At 44.7% G+C, this 21367-nt stretch overlaps 5 protein-coding genes across 5 annotated transcripts; 3 read left to right on the top strand and 2 right to left on the bottom strand.

Annotated features, from left to right (window-relative positions):
• Positions 1 to 1135: 1135 nt before the first annotated feature.
• TREMEDRAFT_64642 (uncharacterized protein) lies at positions 1136 to 10086 on the top strand (the record flags this gene model as incomplete). The annotated part of the gene is made up of 5 exons (XM_007006807.1): positions 1136 to 2411; positions 2662 to 5849; positions 6231 to 8169; positions 8402 to 9102; positions 9229 to 10086. 5 exons carry the CDS (start codon positions 1136 to 1138, stop codon positions 10084 to 10086), a joined length of 7962 nt encoding a protein of 2653 aa, XP_007006869.1.
• A 747-nt stretch (positions 10087 to 10833) lies between these two features.
• On the bottom strand, positions 10834 to 12348 carry TREMEDRAFT_33975 (uncharacterized protein; the record flags this gene model as incomplete). Its single annotated transcript, XM_007006650.1, has 2 exons — positions 10834 to 11621; positions 11937 to 12348. 2 exons carry the CDS (start codon positions 12346 to 12348, stop codon positions 10834 to 10836), a joined length of 1200 nt encoding a protein of 399 aa, XP_007006712.1.
• Positions 12349 to 12969: 621 nt separating this feature from the next.
• Positions 12970 to 16186, top strand: TREMEDRAFT_33591 (uncharacterized protein; the record flags this gene model as incomplete). The annotated part of the gene is made up of 6 exons (XM_007006597.1): positions 12970 to 14173; positions 14498 to 14810; positions 15042 to 15110; positions 15284 to 15306; positions 15457 to 15600; positions 15954 to 16186. The coding sequence occupies 6 exons, from the start codon at positions 12970 to 12972 to the stop codon at positions 16184 to 16186; spliced, it is 1986 nt and encodes a 661-aa protein (XP_007006659.1).
• A 318-nt stretch (positions 16187 to 16504) lies between these two features.
• Positions 16505 to 17754, bottom strand: TREMEDRAFT_64639 (uncharacterized protein; the record flags this gene model as incomplete). Its single annotated transcript, XM_007006806.1, has 6 exons — positions 16505 to 16579; positions 16726 to 16899; positions 16964 to 16985; positions 17098 to 17271; positions 17487 to 17503; positions 17671 to 17754. The coding sequence occupies 6 exons, from the start codon at positions 17752 to 17754 to the stop codon at positions 16505 to 16507; spliced, it is 546 nt and encodes a 181-aa protein (XP_007006868.1).
• A 655-nt stretch (positions 17755 to 18409) lies between these two features.
• On the top strand, positions 18410 to 19636 carry TREMEDRAFT_69827 (uncharacterized protein; the record flags this gene model as incomplete). The annotated part of the gene is made up of 4 exons (XM_007006877.1): positions 18410 to 18430; positions 18522 to 18650; positions 18859 to 18997; positions 19275 to 19636. The coding sequence occupies 4 exons, from the start codon at positions 18410 to 18412 to the stop codon at positions 19634 to 19636; spliced, it is 651 nt and encodes a 216-aa protein (XP_007006939.1).
• Positions 19637 to 21367: the final 1731 nt, after the last annotated feature.

Genomic DNA, 21367 nt, shown 5'->3' with positions numbered 1-21367 from the left:
TGAGAAGTAGGGGATGGGATATTCGTAGGTAGACTCACTCGGTAAGTAGGTGAGCAGTTCTGATGGGTTCCCACGAAGTTGGTGTGGGGTGGGACAAGGAAAGCTCAGACACGTGGGGGAACAAGTCGGTTCACACGGCGAAAGAGCGATCAAACGTCCAGATGGGATTTAGTACAGACGAGAGAGAGGGAGGGAAGGGAAGGTGGACAAGAAGAGGAAGAGGATACGAGGTTTTCTTGGCTGAAAAACATGCACACGACGCCTCGGGTCACAGCACAAATTTCGTCCCCTCCGGCCGAGGCAAGACTTTGTATATCCTTTTTACTAATCAAGAAGTAATATACAAATGTCGATTAGTATTCGATCGGAAGTGATATTACGTTTATGCATGGCGTTACTAAAATGGGAAAAGCAAATAAGGTGTGAAATTAGGCGCGGAGGACGCTCAGATCCCTCCTCTTCCGAGTGTCCTTCCATCGTCCAAGTCTCACCCTCCACAACAGCAGCAACCTCTATTCAATATTAATGCATGGATGCTCAAAACGCTACCAATGGTGAGGTGAAGTTACTTGCATACCATAATGGTCATCAAGCATATGATTAAAGTGCTCATAAACAACGGTGAGGCAACATGACGGCATGAAGTTAAGTATCATCTTTTGTCCACCCAAGTATCAAAAGAAATCTTTTGATGTCATCAAGTTTACTAGCTTACTTACCACTCTATCCTTTGCCCCTCCACCTCTCTCTCTCTCATACTCTTTCTCTCTGTATCAGACATGTCCTATGACCTCGTAGCTTGTCTCACCACTTCTGTACATTGTGTCGTCCCATCCTCCCTGTGTACCTTCCCATAACCTCATTCTAGCCTGCTCATGGTCGGACGGTGATCGGTGACAAAACCAGACACGTTGGGACCATAAGGAGTAAGCCAGTCGTCTCACTTTATTCATGACATACACATGCTAAGTGAACATTCCATTTTGGCCTTGCTTGAACCTCAACTTGACCTCAAACACTCCCCTCTGATCCTCTGACCTCTGACCTCACTATATGCTCTGTGCTCTACGACTGACCTCAACACCAGGTCTCAGCGCTGACCGCTTAGATGCCCTTCACACATCTCTCATCCACCATGCCCTCTACCTCAGCTTACCCCAGCACATCTCCTTCCCCTGATCGACCACCAGCACCAACACCGCCCATGGCTCCCATCTTACACCAACCTCTTCCTCATCGTCCCCACAGTCATCGACCTCCGACCCTCACCACCTATCCTCCCTGGGACTCTCACCAATCGTTCGGGGCCACTTCGTTCAATCATCCTCAGCAAAATCTACCAGTCCCACAACTGGACCTACCTCCTCAAATGTCCACCTCAAATCACGTCCGACAATCCTCCTTGGGTCTACACGATGAATCCTCCACCACTAACGAAAGTTCCTTTGACTGGGCCTCGGATCCCGTTCATGTGCAAAGTGTCCCATATCATTCTTCAGCGTCGTACGGACCTAACCTCCTACCTTCGAGACCATCAGGAAGTCATCCTCACGCAATGAGAAGTTGGACATTGGATTCTCCATCTCGTTCTTCCCTTTCTGCCTCACCTCAGGCGCTTTTGTCATTGCCCTTGACACGATCACCATTGCATCATCCTGTTCCCATCGCTGGCTCTCCCGCATTTTCATATTCGTCCAATCTAACCCATCGGTCTAACGATGCGGGAAGAAGGATCGTCTCTCTTTCTCCTCACGCTTTGTATCCCGCTTTACCATCTACAACATCTGAAAGATCGTGGACAGGGACATCCGGCTCTAGAAGATCAAGTGAACGTACAGGAGGACCACCTAAGGCGAAATTAGGTGGACCTGGTGGGAAGACTTACGAAGAGCTGCAAGCGGAGAAGATGACCAGGTCGACTTCTAGTAATGGAGATGGATCACCGGTCAAGTTGGCGACCACGCCCATTGCGGTTAATCGGTTTCTTGACGGTCAGTCACCTCAAGCTGGTGATATGTCACCAGGAGGAGAAGACGCTTTAGGGAATGGAAGGGAGGAAGTGGCGAAATGGAGATCCAAACCAGTCTTGGTCCGACTGCCTCCAAGGGATTATGATCCGGAAGAAGTCATTCCTGATCCTGCAGACCCAGAGGCTCCGTCTAAAAAACGAGGGGAATTGTTTCCTTGGCCAAAAAGACCGGTCGAACCGCGTACTGTGCCGTTGCCTGATAGTCCAACAGATGCTACTTCTGAGAACGTGTCAGAGGAGGTTGCCGCCCATACTACCCGACACAACCTCAGGCCTGACCGGATGATGCAAGCAGAGGAGCCAACTCCCGAGTCGCTTATACTAGGAGAAGAAGGTAGACATCCAAATAGTAGAGGATCCACGGAAGTAAACGCTCCTGGAGGTGGGTTGTGGAAAGGAAAAGCAGTGGTGGTCAAACCGCCCAATCTAGTATGTCTCTCCTACTATCTTACTCTGATCCCACACTCAATGACGATATCCCTTTTCTCTTTGGTCTCGTGTGAGAGATCCCTGCTAGCTTTCGCCATATTATACATCGTCATAGATGCTGACCATGGCAGTCAGGTTGGAAGACATTAAACGACGAAAAAGGTATGATTCTCCCTTGACTCATTGGCGTAGCTGATCATTAGCGGCCAAAATGGCGCTACTGAGCGAAGAGACAGCCACTCACGTACGCCATTCGGCCCTCTACGCCTCGACCTCCCAACCCACCTTGGCCGGCCTGCACTCACCCACCTCAAATCGCATGCAAATGAACGAAGGGTCACCTGACAAAGTGTTCCCTACTCCTCCAAAGTCTATGCAATGGAACGAAGATTCTCCCGACAAAACCCTTTCCTCAATACACTTGGAAGATTCCCCTGAGAAGACCCTCTCTTCGATACAACTTGACCCGGAATCTTCGGACAAGACTTTCCCCTCCACACAATACTCTCCGGATAAAACTCTCCTCTCTATACAGTCCGACCAAGACTCCCCAATTAAGGTATTCTCGGCCATACCCCCAAACTATCCTACCAACCACTCAAAGTCAGAGGTCCCTACACCATTTCAATCAACACGGGGCTTTCCCAGTGATTATATTCTACCGACTTCTCCTCATTCAACGCAGCAACACCATGGATCTCCCGGGAGACGTAGTGTCCCACTTTTCGGATTGAACCTACCAGATCAGTCACCCGTTTCGCAGAGACGAACGGACATCATCGTTAAAGAACCTCTTGCTGGTCGAAAGTATGGAGACGTCATCTTAGACGATGCGGACCATGTCCGACATCAGAATAGAGTCTCAAGTAGGGGAGGACTGGGTAATGAGGCGTTTTTAAAAAGACAACTGGGGGCTTTGTTTAAGGGTCCCGCGGAGAGGAAACTCAGTGGTCATAGAAAATCTCTGGAGATGTCGGTGGAACACGTGGACAAGAACGTCAAAACTGTTGGAGAGAAAGTGGAGAAACGACAGGGAGTATTCAAAGAAGACGAATTCGAAGACGTCCCTTTGACCGCTAATGAAGATCTCCACCCTTCATCACACCGACTAGAAACTCAAGGGGATTTCAGTGATAAAATGACCGATGAAGAAGACATAATCACCCCCAGCCCCTTGAAACGGTCAAGAGCGGAACTCGTCTCACCAGAACAACGCACGAATGGAGAAAGTGAACGCCTGGCGAAAGTAAATCCAAGCGGACAGGCCCTAGGGAAGAAAGAGGAAGAAGACGTTTTCTCAGCTTCTATCATCTCTCCGACCAAGTCAAGGTTCAACAATTATCTCTCACGTCAATTAGGTAGTTTGCTCAAGACTGAGGTACCAAGGGCCAAAAGACGGACGAGTAGCGTGAATCTGGATCTTCAGAATGCTCAAGTTCTCGAATCATTGGTAATGGCGTCAAATGAGGATGAACCGGAAGCTGCGGGTATTTTCGACGGAAGTGAGGGGCTGAACGCAAAAACGAACAATGAGGGAATAAATCCGAAGGATCGTCCGAGGATAGAACCAAAGCGGAACAAAAATGAGGAGGTCAATCGGGGGGGACTGAAGGAGAGAGAAGAGAAGAATATGGAACGAGAAGATCAAGTAGAAGAATTACAGAGTGAAGAGTCGGACGATGAAATAGATGGTTATCAGGTCAAGACATTGTATTCGGAGCAGGCTGGACAGGTCCCTAATAGTCCAGCTTCGGCGATACATAAACTCCTAAGAGGACGAGAACAATCCGAACTGATCAATTCTTCAATCCTTCAGTCTCCACAGTTCAAGCATCTTTCAAGTGATGATGATAATGGGGCTCCCACCTCGCCCTTTGCTAGTCAACTGGATCGAGCTAAATATACCAAAATAGGGGTCCTTCTCGTAAACGAAGGGTTCGATAACGCGCCGACACAGGAGATTAAGGACGGAGATCTTAGCGCGTCATTGAAAGAAATTCCGCTTAACAGGAAACAATCGGCCCAATTAATCAACATGTCTTCTTCACAATTGGTCAAAGAGGCTGAACCGATTTCGAAGGTCGACTTCACGGGGACGACTCCCCTAATGAACTCAACGACAGGAACCCACCAGCCGACAGTGTCCCAAGATTCAGATCTTAGAACTATGGGGAAAAACACAAAGAAGAATGGTGAATCCGAAAAATTAAAACATCATCGTACCCTATCCGCCTCTGCTAAACCTTTCAACCCTCTCAAGAGGATGCGTCCAACAGCAGCAGTTTTCGTACCTCGTTCCATAGGAGGAAGTGGGACGCAATCGAGAACTTCATCTGTGGATCTTTCTAGAGAAATGTCGGTTCGTTCTTCCGTGGATATACCGAACGATTGCACTGTGTATAACCCCACACCCACAAACATAGTGGGGACTCAATGGTCTCGGTCTGTTTTGGTGGGAGATGAAGCTGATGGCTCAACGTTTACACATGGGACTATTTCGCTCGAGAATCACGAGACTCACAGCCTGAAGCATCTTGGGATGCAAGCGCCGGATCCTGAATTCGGGAAGGATACGGATAGAATTGTAGGAACGCTCAGAGCTACTGCACCAGTTTTCGAACCCATTCGTCATGACGGATCGACCTCCCACGCTAGGCAGATCTCACTATATCGTGTGGTACCGGAGCACTCGACCATGCTGGAGAACAATATCATGCCGACAAGAGGGATTTCTGAGGAGTTGCAGGGTATGCAATCGGAGATCGATGAACCACCGGCAGATTGGAATGAAGGAAAAGGGGCGGAATCCGACAGTATGGATAATCATTCACATTCACTTCCAATCATGGTTACTGGCATACCTCCTCCGGAAGGACCGCAAACTGCTAGAGATCAACAGATCGGGTCTTTGATGGGTACATCGAAAGTCCCAGCACATGAACTCATATGGAGTACTCTAGAAGCTGGCGGACCCACCGCGGATTCTCCCTTCGAAGATGTACCAAATAAATCGGTGATTGACATGACCAACCCCGACTTCGAAAATTCGGGTGGAGTATCACATTCTAGTTATGGTACATCCAGCCTGAATGCCGGGGTGCGGTCTGGAGACATGATACTCAATCCGGCTTCGATGAACATCCAGGACAACGGTTCGAGAGAGATGGTAACCCCTAATGAAGAAGAATGGCAATCAGAATACATGGAAACACTCATGAAGCCGGATGAAGATGACGATATAGATGAAGGAATGGAAGAATTGTTTTATGCTACTCCTCTTCCTTCTGATGAAGATTCAGTAGGATCGGGATTGGTACCATTACCTATCAGAGGGTCAGCTTCACCTAGAGTCAGTATCACGGGAATGGGTGTTGTGGTTGATGTGGAAGGTGTAAGTTTATTATTCTATTCGTACCCCTTCTTCCCTCCGGATCCCTGTGATGTTTATCACCCTACCACCTACTTTCTCTGCACTCCATCGTGGTGGTAGATTGTTATTCCCCTATATACTCCATCATCCTAGCGAATTGCTCTCCCCCCCCCCCCCCCCCCCCACCAAACATCTTGATGACCCTTTGGCTGCCCCTATCTAATCCGTCGTGATAACAATTGTCATTACCCATCCCCGTTCCGTGATAAATTTCACGCCCATGCCGTCAGTATGACTGGCACACCGACTCCCCAACAATCCTCTCATGACACCGCCTGTCTTTCCCGGTGTAATAAGCTTCCGAGAGGAACAACGCGCATACAGGCAACTGCTGATGTCTAGATATCAGACCTTTCCCCAGCTCCAGCAGATGATATACGTTCACCTCGACATGAACGTCCGCCAGCATCCCGAAAACCTTTCAATTCCCATTTATCCAAAGATGTGCTCGAAGCCACCCTCCCTCCAGAACCACCGGCAGATGGAATGGGGATGGCCATTTCGTCTTTCCCTCTTGAACATCAGTCAGGTGGAATGGACATCAACATCCTTCCATCTCAACCGCTCCCTTCGCGTCATACTACCACTTTACCCCAATCTCGAACAGTAGAAGTGCTGAAACCCGACGTACCAGTTTCGGCAAGTACACACGCAACTTCGAATTCTTTGGTATCTGCCTCGGCCGGACTTGACATCCACTTAAAACCAGAAGAGGAGACAAGATCCTTGAGGAATCTATTGGACCCGCAAAGTAAACCATTTACCAACTTCCATGTCGGCCAGACCTCAGGCCTACCAAATGTGGATTCTCAGAAACCCAGCGAAAGCGATGAAGACCATCAAAGACGGATGTTCAGTCTAAAACGTTCAACCCCTCCAAGACCCAGTGATCAGAGACAGACTTCAACTCAACAACTTAACCCTCATAGCTCTACCTTCAATCCCACAAGCAAAGGGAAAGGGGTTCTAAGACCAAATGCGGCTCCATTCATTTTTGGATCTCCACCATCTGTGGAAAGACAAGAATTTCATCCTGATCTTCCGAAATTATCTGTTTTAGCTCAGCCTTTCATGCCCAGGAAATTGGATGTCGCTGAACCTGGATCTCCTAAGTTATCTGTTTTCGCCCCTGTTTTCATGCCCAAGGATTCAAACGTGTCTGAACCTGGATCTCCCAGATTATCCGTGTCCGCCCCTCCTTTCCTGCCCCAGGATCTAAATGCGCCCAAGGTTGGACCTCCGGCTTTGTCTGTATTCGCACCGCCGTTTGTTCCCGACCATCCAAAAGTCACGGAATCTTCACAATCGAACAGGAGTGATCTTGTCGTACCTCAAATTCCCGACCCATCCATAACGACGTCCTCGCCTCGCCTGGATCATAAACAATCATCTACCAATGCACACAAATCCTCACATGTTCTTTCCGGAAATGGTCCACCTTTACAATTACATGACTCGCCACAACCCATGTCTCGATCTCGTTCTCCAACCTATCTTCATAACACTCCACCACACAAGACCAAACAAAGACCTACCGATGATGATTGGCCATCACCATCTGAATCAGCAGCATTCGATCCTGAATATCTTGACATTCCCGCTTCTGGTTCTGTCTTCATTACCGAGCCAGAATCCGATCATATCCATCGAGACTCTTCCACACCTCATATACGAGTATCAGCCGATGATGATAATCGATTTCGATCTTGGGTTTATCCTGTCCATGCATCTCATCCATCAATCTCACGAAGACATACAATGTCGGGGGAACAAGCAGAAGTACCGGAACCTGTTGCTGGAGCTGGAGTAGCATCGACAAAAACCACGACGCTAGCTTCACGTGTCCAAGATCTCCGGACCTTTTTGCAAGTTCATGGTCGTTTACCCATCCCAACGTCTGAAGGTGGTATCGCGTCAACTTCTAGTGATCAAGTCACAGGTGAAGCGAATGTGGTGCAAGAACAAGAGAGTAATGAAAGAGAAGATGGATTGTTAAATGTCAATGGAACAAATCTCAGTAGACCCACTGCGAGTGCTCAGAGTAGTGCGGAATTCCCAATGAGAGATGGAGCTGGTAAAGCTCAAGAGAGAGTTGTGTCTCATACACCATCTCCGGGTGAAGGAAGTAAAGAGATGATGGATGCTATTGCTGGTCTTGTTTCAAGTTTGAGGAGTCATGAGGCGAATATGAGAGATTACGCGGAGAAGAGAGAAGGAGAGGCAAAAGTGTTCAGTGAAGAGGTGAAGGATGCTTTAGTTGGTTTGACTAATTCTGTCCAAGGTGAGTTGAGTGAGCTCTTCAGAGGTTTCAATTCCTTTCCACTGCATTTCATACTTCTGTCCCTTCCTCCATTTAGTTGTCTTCTCATATTCATGATCTCTTTTTGCTTGTCGCTGCAACAACATTGTTCATTTGTGCCCTGCGAAGATTGTGAACACGAGCATCGAAGGTATATGCTCGTCCGCCTACAAGATTTTAGTCATGACATTAATGACATCTCACTGACAACTAGATATACTCTCTTCACCTGCTCCTAAATCTCCAAACCCCTTATTACACCATATTTCCGATATGTTGGAAAATCATTCCCACATTCTAGAAAGTTTACAAGAAATGCAAGATCGTCTTGCCCCTCCTCCTATTTCTGCATTTTCAGACTCTTTATCTCCCTCTCCTCAACCTGAACTCTCAACTCGACCAAACCTTTCTGCCCAATCACCCGAGTCAGGTTCTTCAACAAACGAAGTAGGACCCCAGAGCGGATCAAACGAATCGGTTACAGGACATGAAAGAGCACAAGAAATGTTTGGTGCACTCTTAACTGGTCAACATGCTCTTCTAGATAAGATCACTGAACTCTCCGATCGACACGATATCTCCCATACTGTATCCTCAGAAGTAGACCGACGTGATGTTGAAATTACCGACTTGACTCGTTTGGTGAGAGAATCGCAAGAAAAGGTGAAGAGTACAGAAGATACATTGATTATCGTCAAGAGACAAAGGGATGCGGTGAGGGATGAAATGAATGGGATGGAAAGTAGTATCAAGAAGATGGAAGAGAAACAGAAAGAGATGATAGGAGAGATGGACGCTTGTGTGGCTGCAAGACTTGCTGCGGAGTTGGAAAGGGATCATGTCAAGAAGGAAATGAGTGAGATGAAGTTGGTAGTTGCTAGAAGGGATGTAGAGTTGTCAAAAGCGAATAAGATGGTGAGTCTAATCTTTCTGGGTTTCTTCATTTCGTACACAGTCTATCATTTGTGATATTCGTGGGTCTCTGCAAACAGTCGCATATATCTCGAAAATAGGGACTGAGAGGATACACTAACACCTCAGCTCGAAGCAGAACGTAACAAACCTCCCCTTCCTTCCGTTTCCACTCCTGAACTCACCTTACCCCTCCAACAACTCCTTCAAGATGAAGTCATCTCCCGTCTCTCTCGACTGGACGAAGCAATGCACGAAACCATGTCTTCTCGAGTAAAAGAGTATGCTCAAGTTTTGGACAGAAACAAACATCTCGAAACTGATCTCGACTCACTTCGTAAACGTCTTGATACCATAACTGAAGAAAACCTTCAACTTCAACTTGTTCAAACATCAAATTCCGAAATCCATAAATCTTCCATTTCGTCACTTCAACAATCTCTCCAAAAAGCTATCTCAGCTAATGAAACCTCCACCTCGGAAGTTGAATCAATACGTGAACAACTCGTACGTTCTCAATACACCTTGGACGAGAATCGGATTTCACATCAAAGAGAAATCGAAGGTTTACTCTTATCGAAACAAGAAGATATGAGAAATTCAGAAAAAGAGAGAAACAAACTTCTGGAAGAAGTCAAATTCAAAGACCAAGAGTTGAAAGACATGAAAGAAGAGTCGAACAAAATGAAAGAAGAAAGAGATAATTGGAAGATGATTGCCAGAGAGAGAGAAGCTAAAACGAAATTACAAGAAATGAGAATAAATGGATTAACACAAGAATCTTGGGCTTGGAAGAATTACGCTTTGGAAATTGATAGAAAACAATTCAAGTCGTTTATCAAACGAAACCCTGATCTGGCAAAAGGACAAGAGAAAGATGAAGGGAGAGAAAGAGCTGATTCGGACGTGACGATTAAAGGGAAAGAGAAGGGGACTTGGTGGGATTTGGGATCTGATAAAGTGGGAAATGTTTCTGTGGGATTATGATGGTTTTGATAATCAACGTCTTTCCATTCTATTCTAGTTGATTTCGAAAGAATGGTCCTCTCTAAAAACTCTATCGAAGACTTGATCGTCTATCCAAATCCGATTAGATGTCCCTCCTATTGGCTTCAAGGACTCGACGTAACGAGTTTTCAAATTCAAATTTCGGGAAATTCCACCTGAAGAATTTTTGGTTTAATTGAATATGGCGGCATGGAATTTCCACGGGATACTTTATCTGTTTTCCAATATGACGAAATGGATTTTCGGACTGAAGATTCGTATGACCTGCCTCGTTATGACGAAACGAGGATTGAAAACAATGGTGGAAGGGTTGGAGGGTGTGACGTCGGTTATGATTGACTGTATGAGTTGTACGAGAGGAAGAGAGGAGTGAAAGGTGAGATTACCTTGACGATTGGAAGAAGACGCACAACTCATGATTCACGAATTTACGATTTACGATTAACGACTTACGACTTGCGAGTTATGGTCCTAAATGGAATCCCTGCTTCTTGTCTGATGATGATAACGATTAATTAGGCATAATTAGTAGAATTAAAATTGTAGATAAAAGCATTGCATCCTGTTTCTATTTTCCCACTTATGTTTGACTGATCTAAAAAATCCTTCACTGACCCCTGATATATTCGATGATTTTCCCTCCAACCTTTTTACCCTTCCATAATACCTCACTAATATTCGGTATGTTACCCCCTTAGTGTTCCCCAAACGAAAAAACACCACTTTTTAACCCTTGATCAATCCCTCGATATTAACACTTTTCCCACCACTTTGTAAACAAGCTTCTACCCAAGCTAAATCCCAAAGACAATCCCTAGGATCAGCCCAATTAGGTTCTTCCAATTCTTTACCCTCTTTAACAGCTTCTATAGCTCTTGCATACATTCCAATCTCAACTTTAACACCACTTTGTTTTTCTTCTTTTTCTTCATTCACAACTCCACTTCCATTCGCAGCAGTAATCACAGCTTTCATATTTTTATCAGGCCAAGAAATACTGACGACACCATGAAGACAAACGATTTCCAAAGCGTTCATACCTGCCGGAGCTGAATCCGGTAAATCGGGTTGCGCCCAAGTCATCAAGATTGTACCGAAAGGTGCACTAGTACCGATTTCCGCAGGTATATCTTCGACTTTATGAGGTAAATCTTTATTCAAATCGGATGAAACTTTTTCGTATCCATGAGCAGGAGTATGAGAAGAAATTGGTGGTGCTGCGATAGCTACGAAAGTGTCATGAGGTGGTAAATGAGCTCTATGAAGAGTAGCATGTGATAATATTGTTGAAGGTGGGATTGGTAAAACGATACGAAGTAATGCACCTTGATGTACACCACCATCAAGAATGAAACCACCTTGATAATCTGGTATAGTACGCCAAGAAGTTGCGTGCCAATGAGAACCTGGTTTAACAACGTTTGAAAGACCGAGTTGCCAATAAAGTACAGGACCTAAAGATGGTTCACGAAGTTTAGATGCTGCCCAATGAAGTACTGGTTCATGCGCCCAATCTTACAACGTTAACTTCGACTCATGAGACTCATCTATCCATGTGTTCTGATAAATACAGAGTCCATATTGAAAATTGCGAGATCATGTGACATTCCAACTTGCGATTTATAGAGATGTCTTTTGGGGTGAAGGAACAGAATCCGTAAAAACTATATGGGATAAGGATGTCGGGAAAGGGGAAGAACAAGATGACATGAGAGAGTCTAAATGTGAAGCAAGAGGGAGGTTTATAAATCAGAGAGTGGAATAAAAGAGTTTCTCGAAAGAAAGGGAATGTGAAAAACATAAGAATGTAGAGGGACATATCTACTTACTTTCGGCAGTACGGAAAATCAATCCTTTTGGTTTAAACCTTTTTTCATATTCTTCTACCAATTCTTTAGCATGTTTAACATCTTTATGTAAAGGTTTTTCACATAAAACATGTTTACCAGCTTCTAAACATTTGATAACCAAAGGTGGTTGAGCGGTGATAGGTAAAACTAACATCACCCCATCGATAGATTTATCTTTGAGTAAGATGTTTAAACCGGTATCACCGAATTGGATGGTTGGTAGTGGAGAAATACCGAGTTCTTTACATTTTTCGAGTAAAGATTCGGCAGATGATTGAGAACGTGACCAGACTGTATGGAGGATTACATCTTTGGAATTACCGAAAATGGCTGGGAGATAAGCTATGGAAGCGAAGAGACCTGAACCGAGGAGGGCGAGGGAGACTGGCATTTTTGGTGTATACTGCTTTTGTGAAAGTGAATTTGAATGGTTGTGGTTGAGAGATGAGATGATGTAGAGAGAGAGACGGATGAGAGAAAGAAAGAAGAAGAAAAGAGAAGATGCTGGAGAGGGGGGAAACCTTGGCGGCTTGGTGGCTTTGAACGGAGAAGATCCGGACAAACCGGTCCGGAGCATGGAATGGGAGAAAATTAAGAAAAATGGGGAATATTTCACTTTTGCCGAAATCTCCCCGAGCTGCTATCTTGACTTTTGACCGTCGTCCATCTTTGTATCTTCTTGTTGAACAAGTCAAGCACTGAAACATCAGAGTAGCGGCCAGAATTACTGCTGGTGAGATGATGCGCTGTGACAAGCTCAGCTAAAGTGGTCACGTTTGTGCCAGTGTGAACCCCCACCGCTGACGATATAGAACTGTACAGTACTCGTATCGATCTTCACCTATGACGCTGACCGTTCTCTCGATCGATCGTGACCTCATCTTTCTGCGTTGGTACCCAAATTCAGTATTATTCCCTCTAGTCACTTCCCACCCCTACTGAGCTACTAAGTACTGATCAAATCCACCTCCCACCTTCCACCTCGCTCATGCTCAAAAGCTCCATAGTCAGAATGTCACGTCCCTACACTTTCATCCATCTCCACACACTCGATCTCCGCACACACGACCTTCCTTCTTTACATCTATCCCATTCCCCTCGTTCCTCCATTTCCAAACGAGTCACTCACTTTCTCCCTGTATATATCATCGATTCCCGTCAACTTGATATCTTCCATTTACCCCACGCTCTTCCCTCTCTTCCTCCACGCCTACCCAACGCTAACTCTCCGGCAGAGGACGGTTCCGGTGATGGTGAGCAAGATAAGGGTGTCAACAACACTCGACCATCCCCTCGATCTCGAGTAGCAAACTTTCATCGAACTTCTCCTTACCGTCTTCGATTCTTACTAGAATCAATTTTCTATCTCCGGGATACTTACCGACGTTCCGGTGGAGATCTCCTGATAGGCTACGGTAGACCAGATCGACTTCTTCCGGTCCTCATTGAGAAACTGAAAGAAACGTCAGAGATCGAGGGAGTATGGGCACAAGACGAAGTAACTGTAGAAGAGAAAGATATGCTTGACAATCTCGAAGTCGCCTTACAGAAGATAGGAGTCAAAATGAACAAAGTGGATAGTAAAACCCTGGTAGCAATCAAAGATTTACCTTTCGATCGACGACAAACGCCTGATGTTTACACGGCATTCAGGAAGAATTGCGAAGGATTAGGTTTATCTCTTGGAGGAATGTTGAAACAACCACTTCGAACATCTCATTTGAGCCAAGGAAATATCAAGATTGATATAGATGGACAACGATTGAAACCGGCCCCTCAAATGGAATTCTCTACCCTTCCAGAAGGATGTGGTGTCTTGGGGAAAGACACAAGTGTGGTAGAAATATATACGAAACTTGTCAAACCTCTCCTCGATACCCCGCCAGTGGGGGGATGGTCTCAAGCTGCAAAGGACAACAATGCTCTGCCAGTGTTCCATCCTAGCTCGGCTGTTCCATTTGAAGGAGGTGAGAAGGCGGCTTTGGAAAGGTTGGACGATTATGTGGGTCACGAAGATGGAAAGGGGTGGACTGGTGGGGGCAAAGCGAAACAGTATAAAGCCACGAGAAATGGAATGATAGGTGAAGGGTTCAGTACCAAGTTTTCCTGCTGGTTGAGTTTGGGTTGTTTGAGTGCTAGAGAGATAGGATGGAGAGTTGGAGGATTATTGGAAAAGGTGGATAGAAAAGATAAGGATACTTACAATAATGTGTATTGTGAGTTGGCACTGTCCCTTCGTCTTTCCACTCATCTCACAATCTCCTATACTTTTCCTTATCTTCCGCTCCATCAAGCTGCCCATATCCCGATTTCCCCGCGATTGTGAAAAATTATACGTCAAGAATGAACCTAAGTCAACACTCTCCCCATCTCTCAATGGATCTTGAATGGGGATTGGCATTACACACCTGCATCAAAATCCTTATCCCGGCAGATCCCCTAGTACCACCCGTTCCCAAAGAGCAGTAGTGTAATCGGCTAAAGAAAATGAGAGAAGAGTGTAGGGTGATGACAACCACCTCAGCCATTATTGACCCCAGGGATCATCTTCGAACTTCTCTGGAGAGACTTCTTTCAGTCTACAGTTTACAAATATTTTTTTTCTTCGAAATCTTCACTCTTTCTGCCCAAAGGTTTCAGCGAACAGATCAATACTTATCCAAGATCTCAACGTCCAAATCCACAAGAATGGCATTATCCAAATTGGGAAAACGAGGATGATCCCGCTCGACGATGGTGTGAAGGAAGGACAGGTGTACCTTTTGTAGATGCGAACTTGCGTGAATTGAGGGAGACTGGGTGGATGAGTAATAGAGGTAGACAGAATGTAGCTAGTTTTTTAGTGAAGGATTTGTAAGTCTTCCCCTAGACTTTCCTTCTTCTCCTTGTGCACCTCAATCTCCCCCTTCACTCTCTGTCGTCAACCTTATCATCGTGAATTTGTCATGTGACGGCGCCTCACAATCGTCGCCCTCTAGTGACCTGATCATGTGACTGCCTTTCGCAGATCAATGTCAGTGATCAGTGGCCATCCTCATGACTGGACGTCGTGCGATGAATACCATGGACAAAGCTCATGAGTAGATATGTAGATTGGCGAGTTGGTGCTGAATTTTTCGAAATGCATTTAGTAGATTATGATACTTGTTCCAAGTGAGTTCCCTTTCTGATCCTCTTTTCATACGTCCAACTTTTCCTCCTTCCTCTTCACAATCTACCAATTCAGACTACTTTATCCTCCCTTTTTTCTCAAGAAACTCTGGCTGCAGGTCTCTGCCTTGTTAGATCTGGAACTACCACCAGACCAAGCTCATGCTTACTTTTAGTTGGGGGAATTGGCAATATCAAGGTCAGTTCTATCTTTTCCCTTCTTCCTCTCTCCTTCTTCCTTTTCCCTCTCCCCATAGTCATCATTCAAATCCTCCTAACCCCCACAAACACTTTTATCCTGAAACGATACAAATTTCAAGAAGTTGTGTGTGTCCGAAATAACTCTCAGCTGGAGTAGGTAACGATCCACGTTCATCCCGACAATTCAATCCTCTCAAACAAGCAAAAGATTATGATCCTAAAAATGATTATACAAAATTATGGTTGTCCGAACTCAAAGTGTTACCCCCTACGTTTGTTCAAACTCCATGGTGTGAGTCTCTTTCTTATCTTACTTTCCTCTGTACTCTCTTCATTCGTCGCTTTCTTATCAACCTACAATACCATTCTTCATTCTGCACCAAACATGGAATAATGGAACCATCTGGGTTCGCTAAAGTTTTGATTACACTTGCATCCAACATGGGGCTCGAGATGGTACCTTCGGATAGTGATCAAGTTTCATCCCGCATTTCAAGGTTCTTGAACCCATTGGTCAATCACCTTGTTGAGAGCCATTCACATGAGAGTAGATGGTGATTACACCTATGCCTCGTTAAGTATCTCGACATTGAAGAGTAGACAGTGGAGTAATGTGAAAGAAAATGTAGGATGGCTGATTTCAAGTACTTGACGATAATCAAAAACCTAAAGGTTACCCAGTCAAACCAGTGGTGGAACAACAAACTTGGCATAAGTTTTATCCTCGTGGATCTCATACTTCCACACATAGACACGGGGAGAATACGGGTCAACACGATCGAGGTGGTGGTCATGGGCATGTTCGGAAGGAAGGCAGGAACGGACGTGATGGTCATGAGGATAAACGTGCACATGGGAGGTCAGATCAGGGCTTGTAAGATCAGAGGGAATAATGAAGTCTTCTCCTTTTTAAGTCGATCAACGCCATGTATCAAGAAGTAAGGAGAATGAATGGTACATGGATAGTGAATCGATTGAAATTGGTTGGTACTTTCAAGACTACGAGCAGAATACTCATTATGAGTAATGAGTAGATCATCTAGGGCAGGATAACGAAAAAGACATACAACATGCATATTTTTATGATACATGATTGAAATGATGAATTGATGATTATGAATGATCACGAAGGATATACCTGAGGATGGTCGATGTGTCAAAATGACTTGGGTAAAAGGTGAGTTGTGGAGAATGAATCAATGAGCTCGTTGTGTGAGCCAGGAAATTACGATATCAAGATTATGTTTCGTCTTGTTGCTTGTGGAGTAACACTAAAGGGTTTAGCGGTTCATAGTCTGATAATTGTGATTCTTCCCTTAACTTTCATTGGGTAATTTCAAAAGAACGATACAAAACGTTTGTGGTAGATGAACTCCAAATGTGTATTTTGAATGTTAAGAGGTCAAAAAATACTCACAGAAACTACCCTCCCTCTTATCTCACCTAATCTCATTAATCTTATCAAATCATCTACACCTATAGCATCGGCAAGATCATTCTTATTTGCTAAAACTAATAATGGGACGTTTGAGAGTGCCGGCAAGGAGAGAAGGGAATGAAGTTCTGATGTTGCTGTTGGAAGTGATTTTGGCTAATTGTGTCAATATCAATTTATTCTTTTCTTTTTGGAAAAACAGAAAGAAGAGTAGACTCACATCTGCTGCATCTACTACGTATCTGATCATCAGCATTTAGTCAATACTCCAACCAAGGCAACATGCAGCAAACTCATAATCGAAGTGGGCTGAGGGGGGGAATAAAGTAGAGAAAAAAAAGCAAGATCACCCACATGATAGCATCAGCACCACGACAATACCTATCCCACATACCTCTGAATTTCGGTTGTCCAGCCACATCCCAAACTTTCATAGTGACGTTTCCTTTTCTTACTTGACGAAGGTTGAACGCGACTGTAGGTACTACATCTTCTGACCATTGATCTGATCCTAAGACGTTTACGAGACTGTATGTTAATCAATTATCGCAAGTCTCCTCGTGGTCCTAATGACGAAGGAGATCTTCAAAGGATATTTCCCCTGATTTCTCCTCTTGGAGGTAAGAATACCTTCGAGGGTATTTCTTTCATTGGGGGTCAATCTATGAGGAGTGTTTTATTCGATTCATTCGATTCATTCGAACGCAGGAGTATTCGAAGGGAGAGAGGGAAAATGGACTAACGAGGTTTTACCACTTGCCTAAAGAGTCAACTGAACGTTCACATTCACCTGAGCCCTACGCATCTACATATCTACACGGCGACACATCTATGTCACTAGGCCATGAAGCACAAGAGGTGACGATCGAGTACTGTATGCGTTGAGTTGATAAGATGATAGATAGAAACAAAGAGGAAAAGACTCACTTGTAAACCTACTATTGTCACTTCGAGATGTTTAGCAAAGAATAAAGATCGGAGCCAATTGAGGATAGAAGAGAAGAAGGCCATATTGGGATGTGAAGTGGAAGTAGTAATGTCACAGATTCAGTCGTAAGCTATTCAGACAGTATCCCAGTTGAGCAGTCGGTATTCAAGATACTTTCTGAAATAGTATCTAATGATATGATCTGTCTCCCTATGACTGTTGTCGTGACTGCGTATGGTAATGGGTAGTAGAGAGACAAAGTGTATTCGGTATACTACTTGTAAAGGGAACTCCGATGGTCACGATGACGATTTTGGATAAAACATCAGAAATATCACGTAAAATATAATCAAGTTGACCAGATTGAGGAATGTCACACCAGAGAACAAAAGTGCGAAAATCAGATTGGACTCAAGTACATATATCCTTTCCTTTCCCTTCTTTTCCCCAGTCCCATCATCATCCTCCATCCTTCAACGACACAAAGGTCCAACCAAACAGCTGCCCAACGTTCTAACGAGTCAAAGATGGACGACTGGGGTATGTCATCTTTCAAAGTTGAGAAAGTTGTAAGGGCTCACAACCAGACACAGACGATTTACCTTCCACTTCCAACCTCGTCTACATCCCACCTCCTGTTTCCAGACGGTTTGATGATGAAGAAAGTCCAGCTGAACTGGTACGTTTACCCTTACCCTTCCTCTTTTGTTCATTGCGACTTCTCTCCCTTCCATCATCATGATCTACACTGTCGCCACCGTACATGAACATATGTACTTCTTTACAACCACAATCGCCAGTGGAAGTGCTCATGAGGGAGAAATAAAATACGAAACGTGGCTGACGGCAGGACGATTGGGATGTTTCAGATGATGATAAAGCCAAAGCTCCCACTCCAGCTCCAGCTGCTGCGCCAAAGAAAAAGAAGATGACCCTCAAGCAGAAATTGGCGGAGAAAGAGAAATTGGCCGCTGAAGCTGTACGTTTTATCTCGTATCTACTCAATGAAAGGCATTCACTCCATCTTTTCAAAGGCTACATGAGGGTAGAGGGATGATACCAAAGAGGTAGATAGCGATTAACGCCGAGAAACGGGAATGGTAACAAGAAAGAAGAGATACTTGGAAGAGGAGAAAGGGGGAGAGACGATAATGATAAAGAGATATAATGAAATACTGACAATAAAGCGAGCAAATGGTTCGGGGGAAGACGAATTGATCGACCTTACCACTGAACAAGATAAAAGACGACAAGCAAGGGAAAGAGAGTTAGAAGCTGATTTAGCCGCTGCATCGGATTTGATGGGAGCTACGAATTTAGATACTGGTGAGTTGTTCCGTATTCTTTCTCATCTTCCTCTTTATACATTTGGATTTTTACACTTTTGCCATTGTTCCACCCATCGCCTTACTTCCCTCTTCAGCCAACTAAACCCTTCAACAGACCTACTTTTCTAACTTCGTCTAAAATGATACACACTCTATATATCTTCACATCGCATCAGTCCACTCCCCACCTATATTTAAAGCCAATTCTTACATTCTCTTCAAGCCAAATCTCATACGATAGTGCCAAAATTGGGTACATAAACTAAACCTTTTAGCCGACGCTCTCAAAGCTGTCTTATCAGCAGAACCAAAAACCAAATCCGATTTCATTCTTCTTTCTCAAAACTTAAACGCAGCTCTACTTTCACGACACATATCAAACCCACTTTATCCGATTTTCGTAGAATCTCTAGCTAAAGATATATGTGAACCTCTGACCGCTGTTCAAACTAGGAAAGTATCGAGTACTTTGACAGTGTTGGGAAATACGAAACAACAGGAAGAAAGGGATAAAGCGAATGGGAAAAAGAAAACGACTGTGAAGAAAGGTGCCGTCGTCGTTGGTGGTGCTAAATCTGGTGGAAAGATTGATACGGAAGTTTATGATGATGTTTTGGATGATGAAGATTTCATGTGATTGAAAGGTTTTTTCTCGTCTTTTCATCTTAAGTGAGATCTTAACATGATCTCTTGATTGGTCATATGGGTGGATGGATGCGCTGGATGAGGGCACTGTTCAGGATGAAGATGGTTGAATGATGGATGGAGGGTTAGGGGTGATGAGAATGGAACATGTGTTGGAAGTTAGGATAGATTGTGTTTGATATGAATGGAGGTTTGAGAAAGGGACGTAGTACGTTAAGACTGAGGAGTGTGGGTCGAATGTGAACAGATTGGGAAGAGTTTGGATGACGACGTGATCATGGAGAAGGACCACTGCGAATGAGTGGTAGTGCATTAATGTGAAGACAAGATACCAGGTAGATGCTACATGCATGTTATCCAGCATTTGTGACAATAAACGGCGAAGAGAAGAGTTCGATGATACAATGGGCAGTCTACAACTGATGGAGGGTGAAGCATTGTGGGAACCCACAAAAGCTAGTGCGAGAATAGTGAGACAAGCACAAAAGTAAACTTCAAATCCACTACAACTTCGCATCTCTCCCTTTTGGACCAGTCCCAGCGAAGGGACAACCCCCACCGGCCATTTTCACCTTATCCAAAGGTTTCCCCTCTTCTGCAGCTTTCTTTACAAGTTTAGCGAAACCAGTATCATCTCGATCAACACCGAGTTCTATCATCAGCATAGCTCTTTCCCTTCTTCCACAATCACATCATTGAAACATTGGTAAGGGAAATAAAGTCTCAGGTCAAAATGGAGTGGTGAATGTTTAGAGTAAAGGCTGGTTAAGAAGATCTCATGGATCAACTCACCGAGCAACTTTCCAAATGCCAAAGCGAAATCTTTGAAAAACAAATCTTGATCCTTTGCGTATTTCTCAACCCATGGACGAAACTTTTCATCTTCTATCAAAGCCATCTAATCTCAGTTCGATCGACCTCTCAGAATTAGGCCAAGAGTTGATGAAGATCAGAATTGAATAACTCACATCGGTAGGAAGCATCATCAGTTTGGTACCCGCCACGGTAGTTTCGTATCTATCATCAATGTCAATTCACAAACCCAGGAGCATTGAGGACAGATGACAAGTGAAGGTGAGATGATAATCTTGCGGGCTCAATCGCAAGATGGTAGAGCAGGGTGTCTAGCGAAGACCACGAGGGTACAAGGAGAAGTCAAAGAGAGGAAAGAGAGAAAAGAACATGGGTGACTCACTGGAATGGCCCGTCCCACTGTCTCGGTACCCATTTCCGAGTTAACAAGAGCTTGTAATATTGATTCGAGAACCGAGTGGGGTTGACGACCCATGGACTATTTCTCAGCTTGCCTTGATATATCGTGATGCGACGACTGACCCATCAAACCCCGATCTATCGGGATGACATCTCCCCAAGGCGTGAGCGCCTGATAAAGCGACGATTTCCTACATATCAGTCATCTCCTATACAGTGCTCCTCGCTAAAGCGCGTCATCGTCCTCCTCCATGTACATCTTGGAGTCCCCTTCACTATGATAAACAAAAAGACACATACTCGTCCTTTGCTTTGACGGCTTGAGACAGGAAATCGAGATGCTCCTCATGACAACGCTCAGCAGCATCTCGTCAATAGGCAACGCACTGTCCTATCCGGGACATGAATGCCGTAGGAGAAGTACGAGTAAATTTGACAACAAACGTTAAATTCACCCACCTGATCTGTGAATCCCATTCTACTAAACACTTCTCTAATATGATCCGCTCCC

The sequence above is a fragment of the Tremella mesenterica genome (genome assembly GCF_000271645.1).
Source record: "Tremella mesenterica DSM 1558 unplaced genomic scaffold TREMEscaffold_11, whole genome shotgun sequence".
NCBI classification, from domain to species: Eukaryota; Fungi; Basidiomycota; class Tremellomycetes; order Tremellales; family Tremellaceae; genus Tremella; species Tremella mesenterica.
This window is presented reverse-complemented; position numbering and strand designations above follow the sequence as displayed.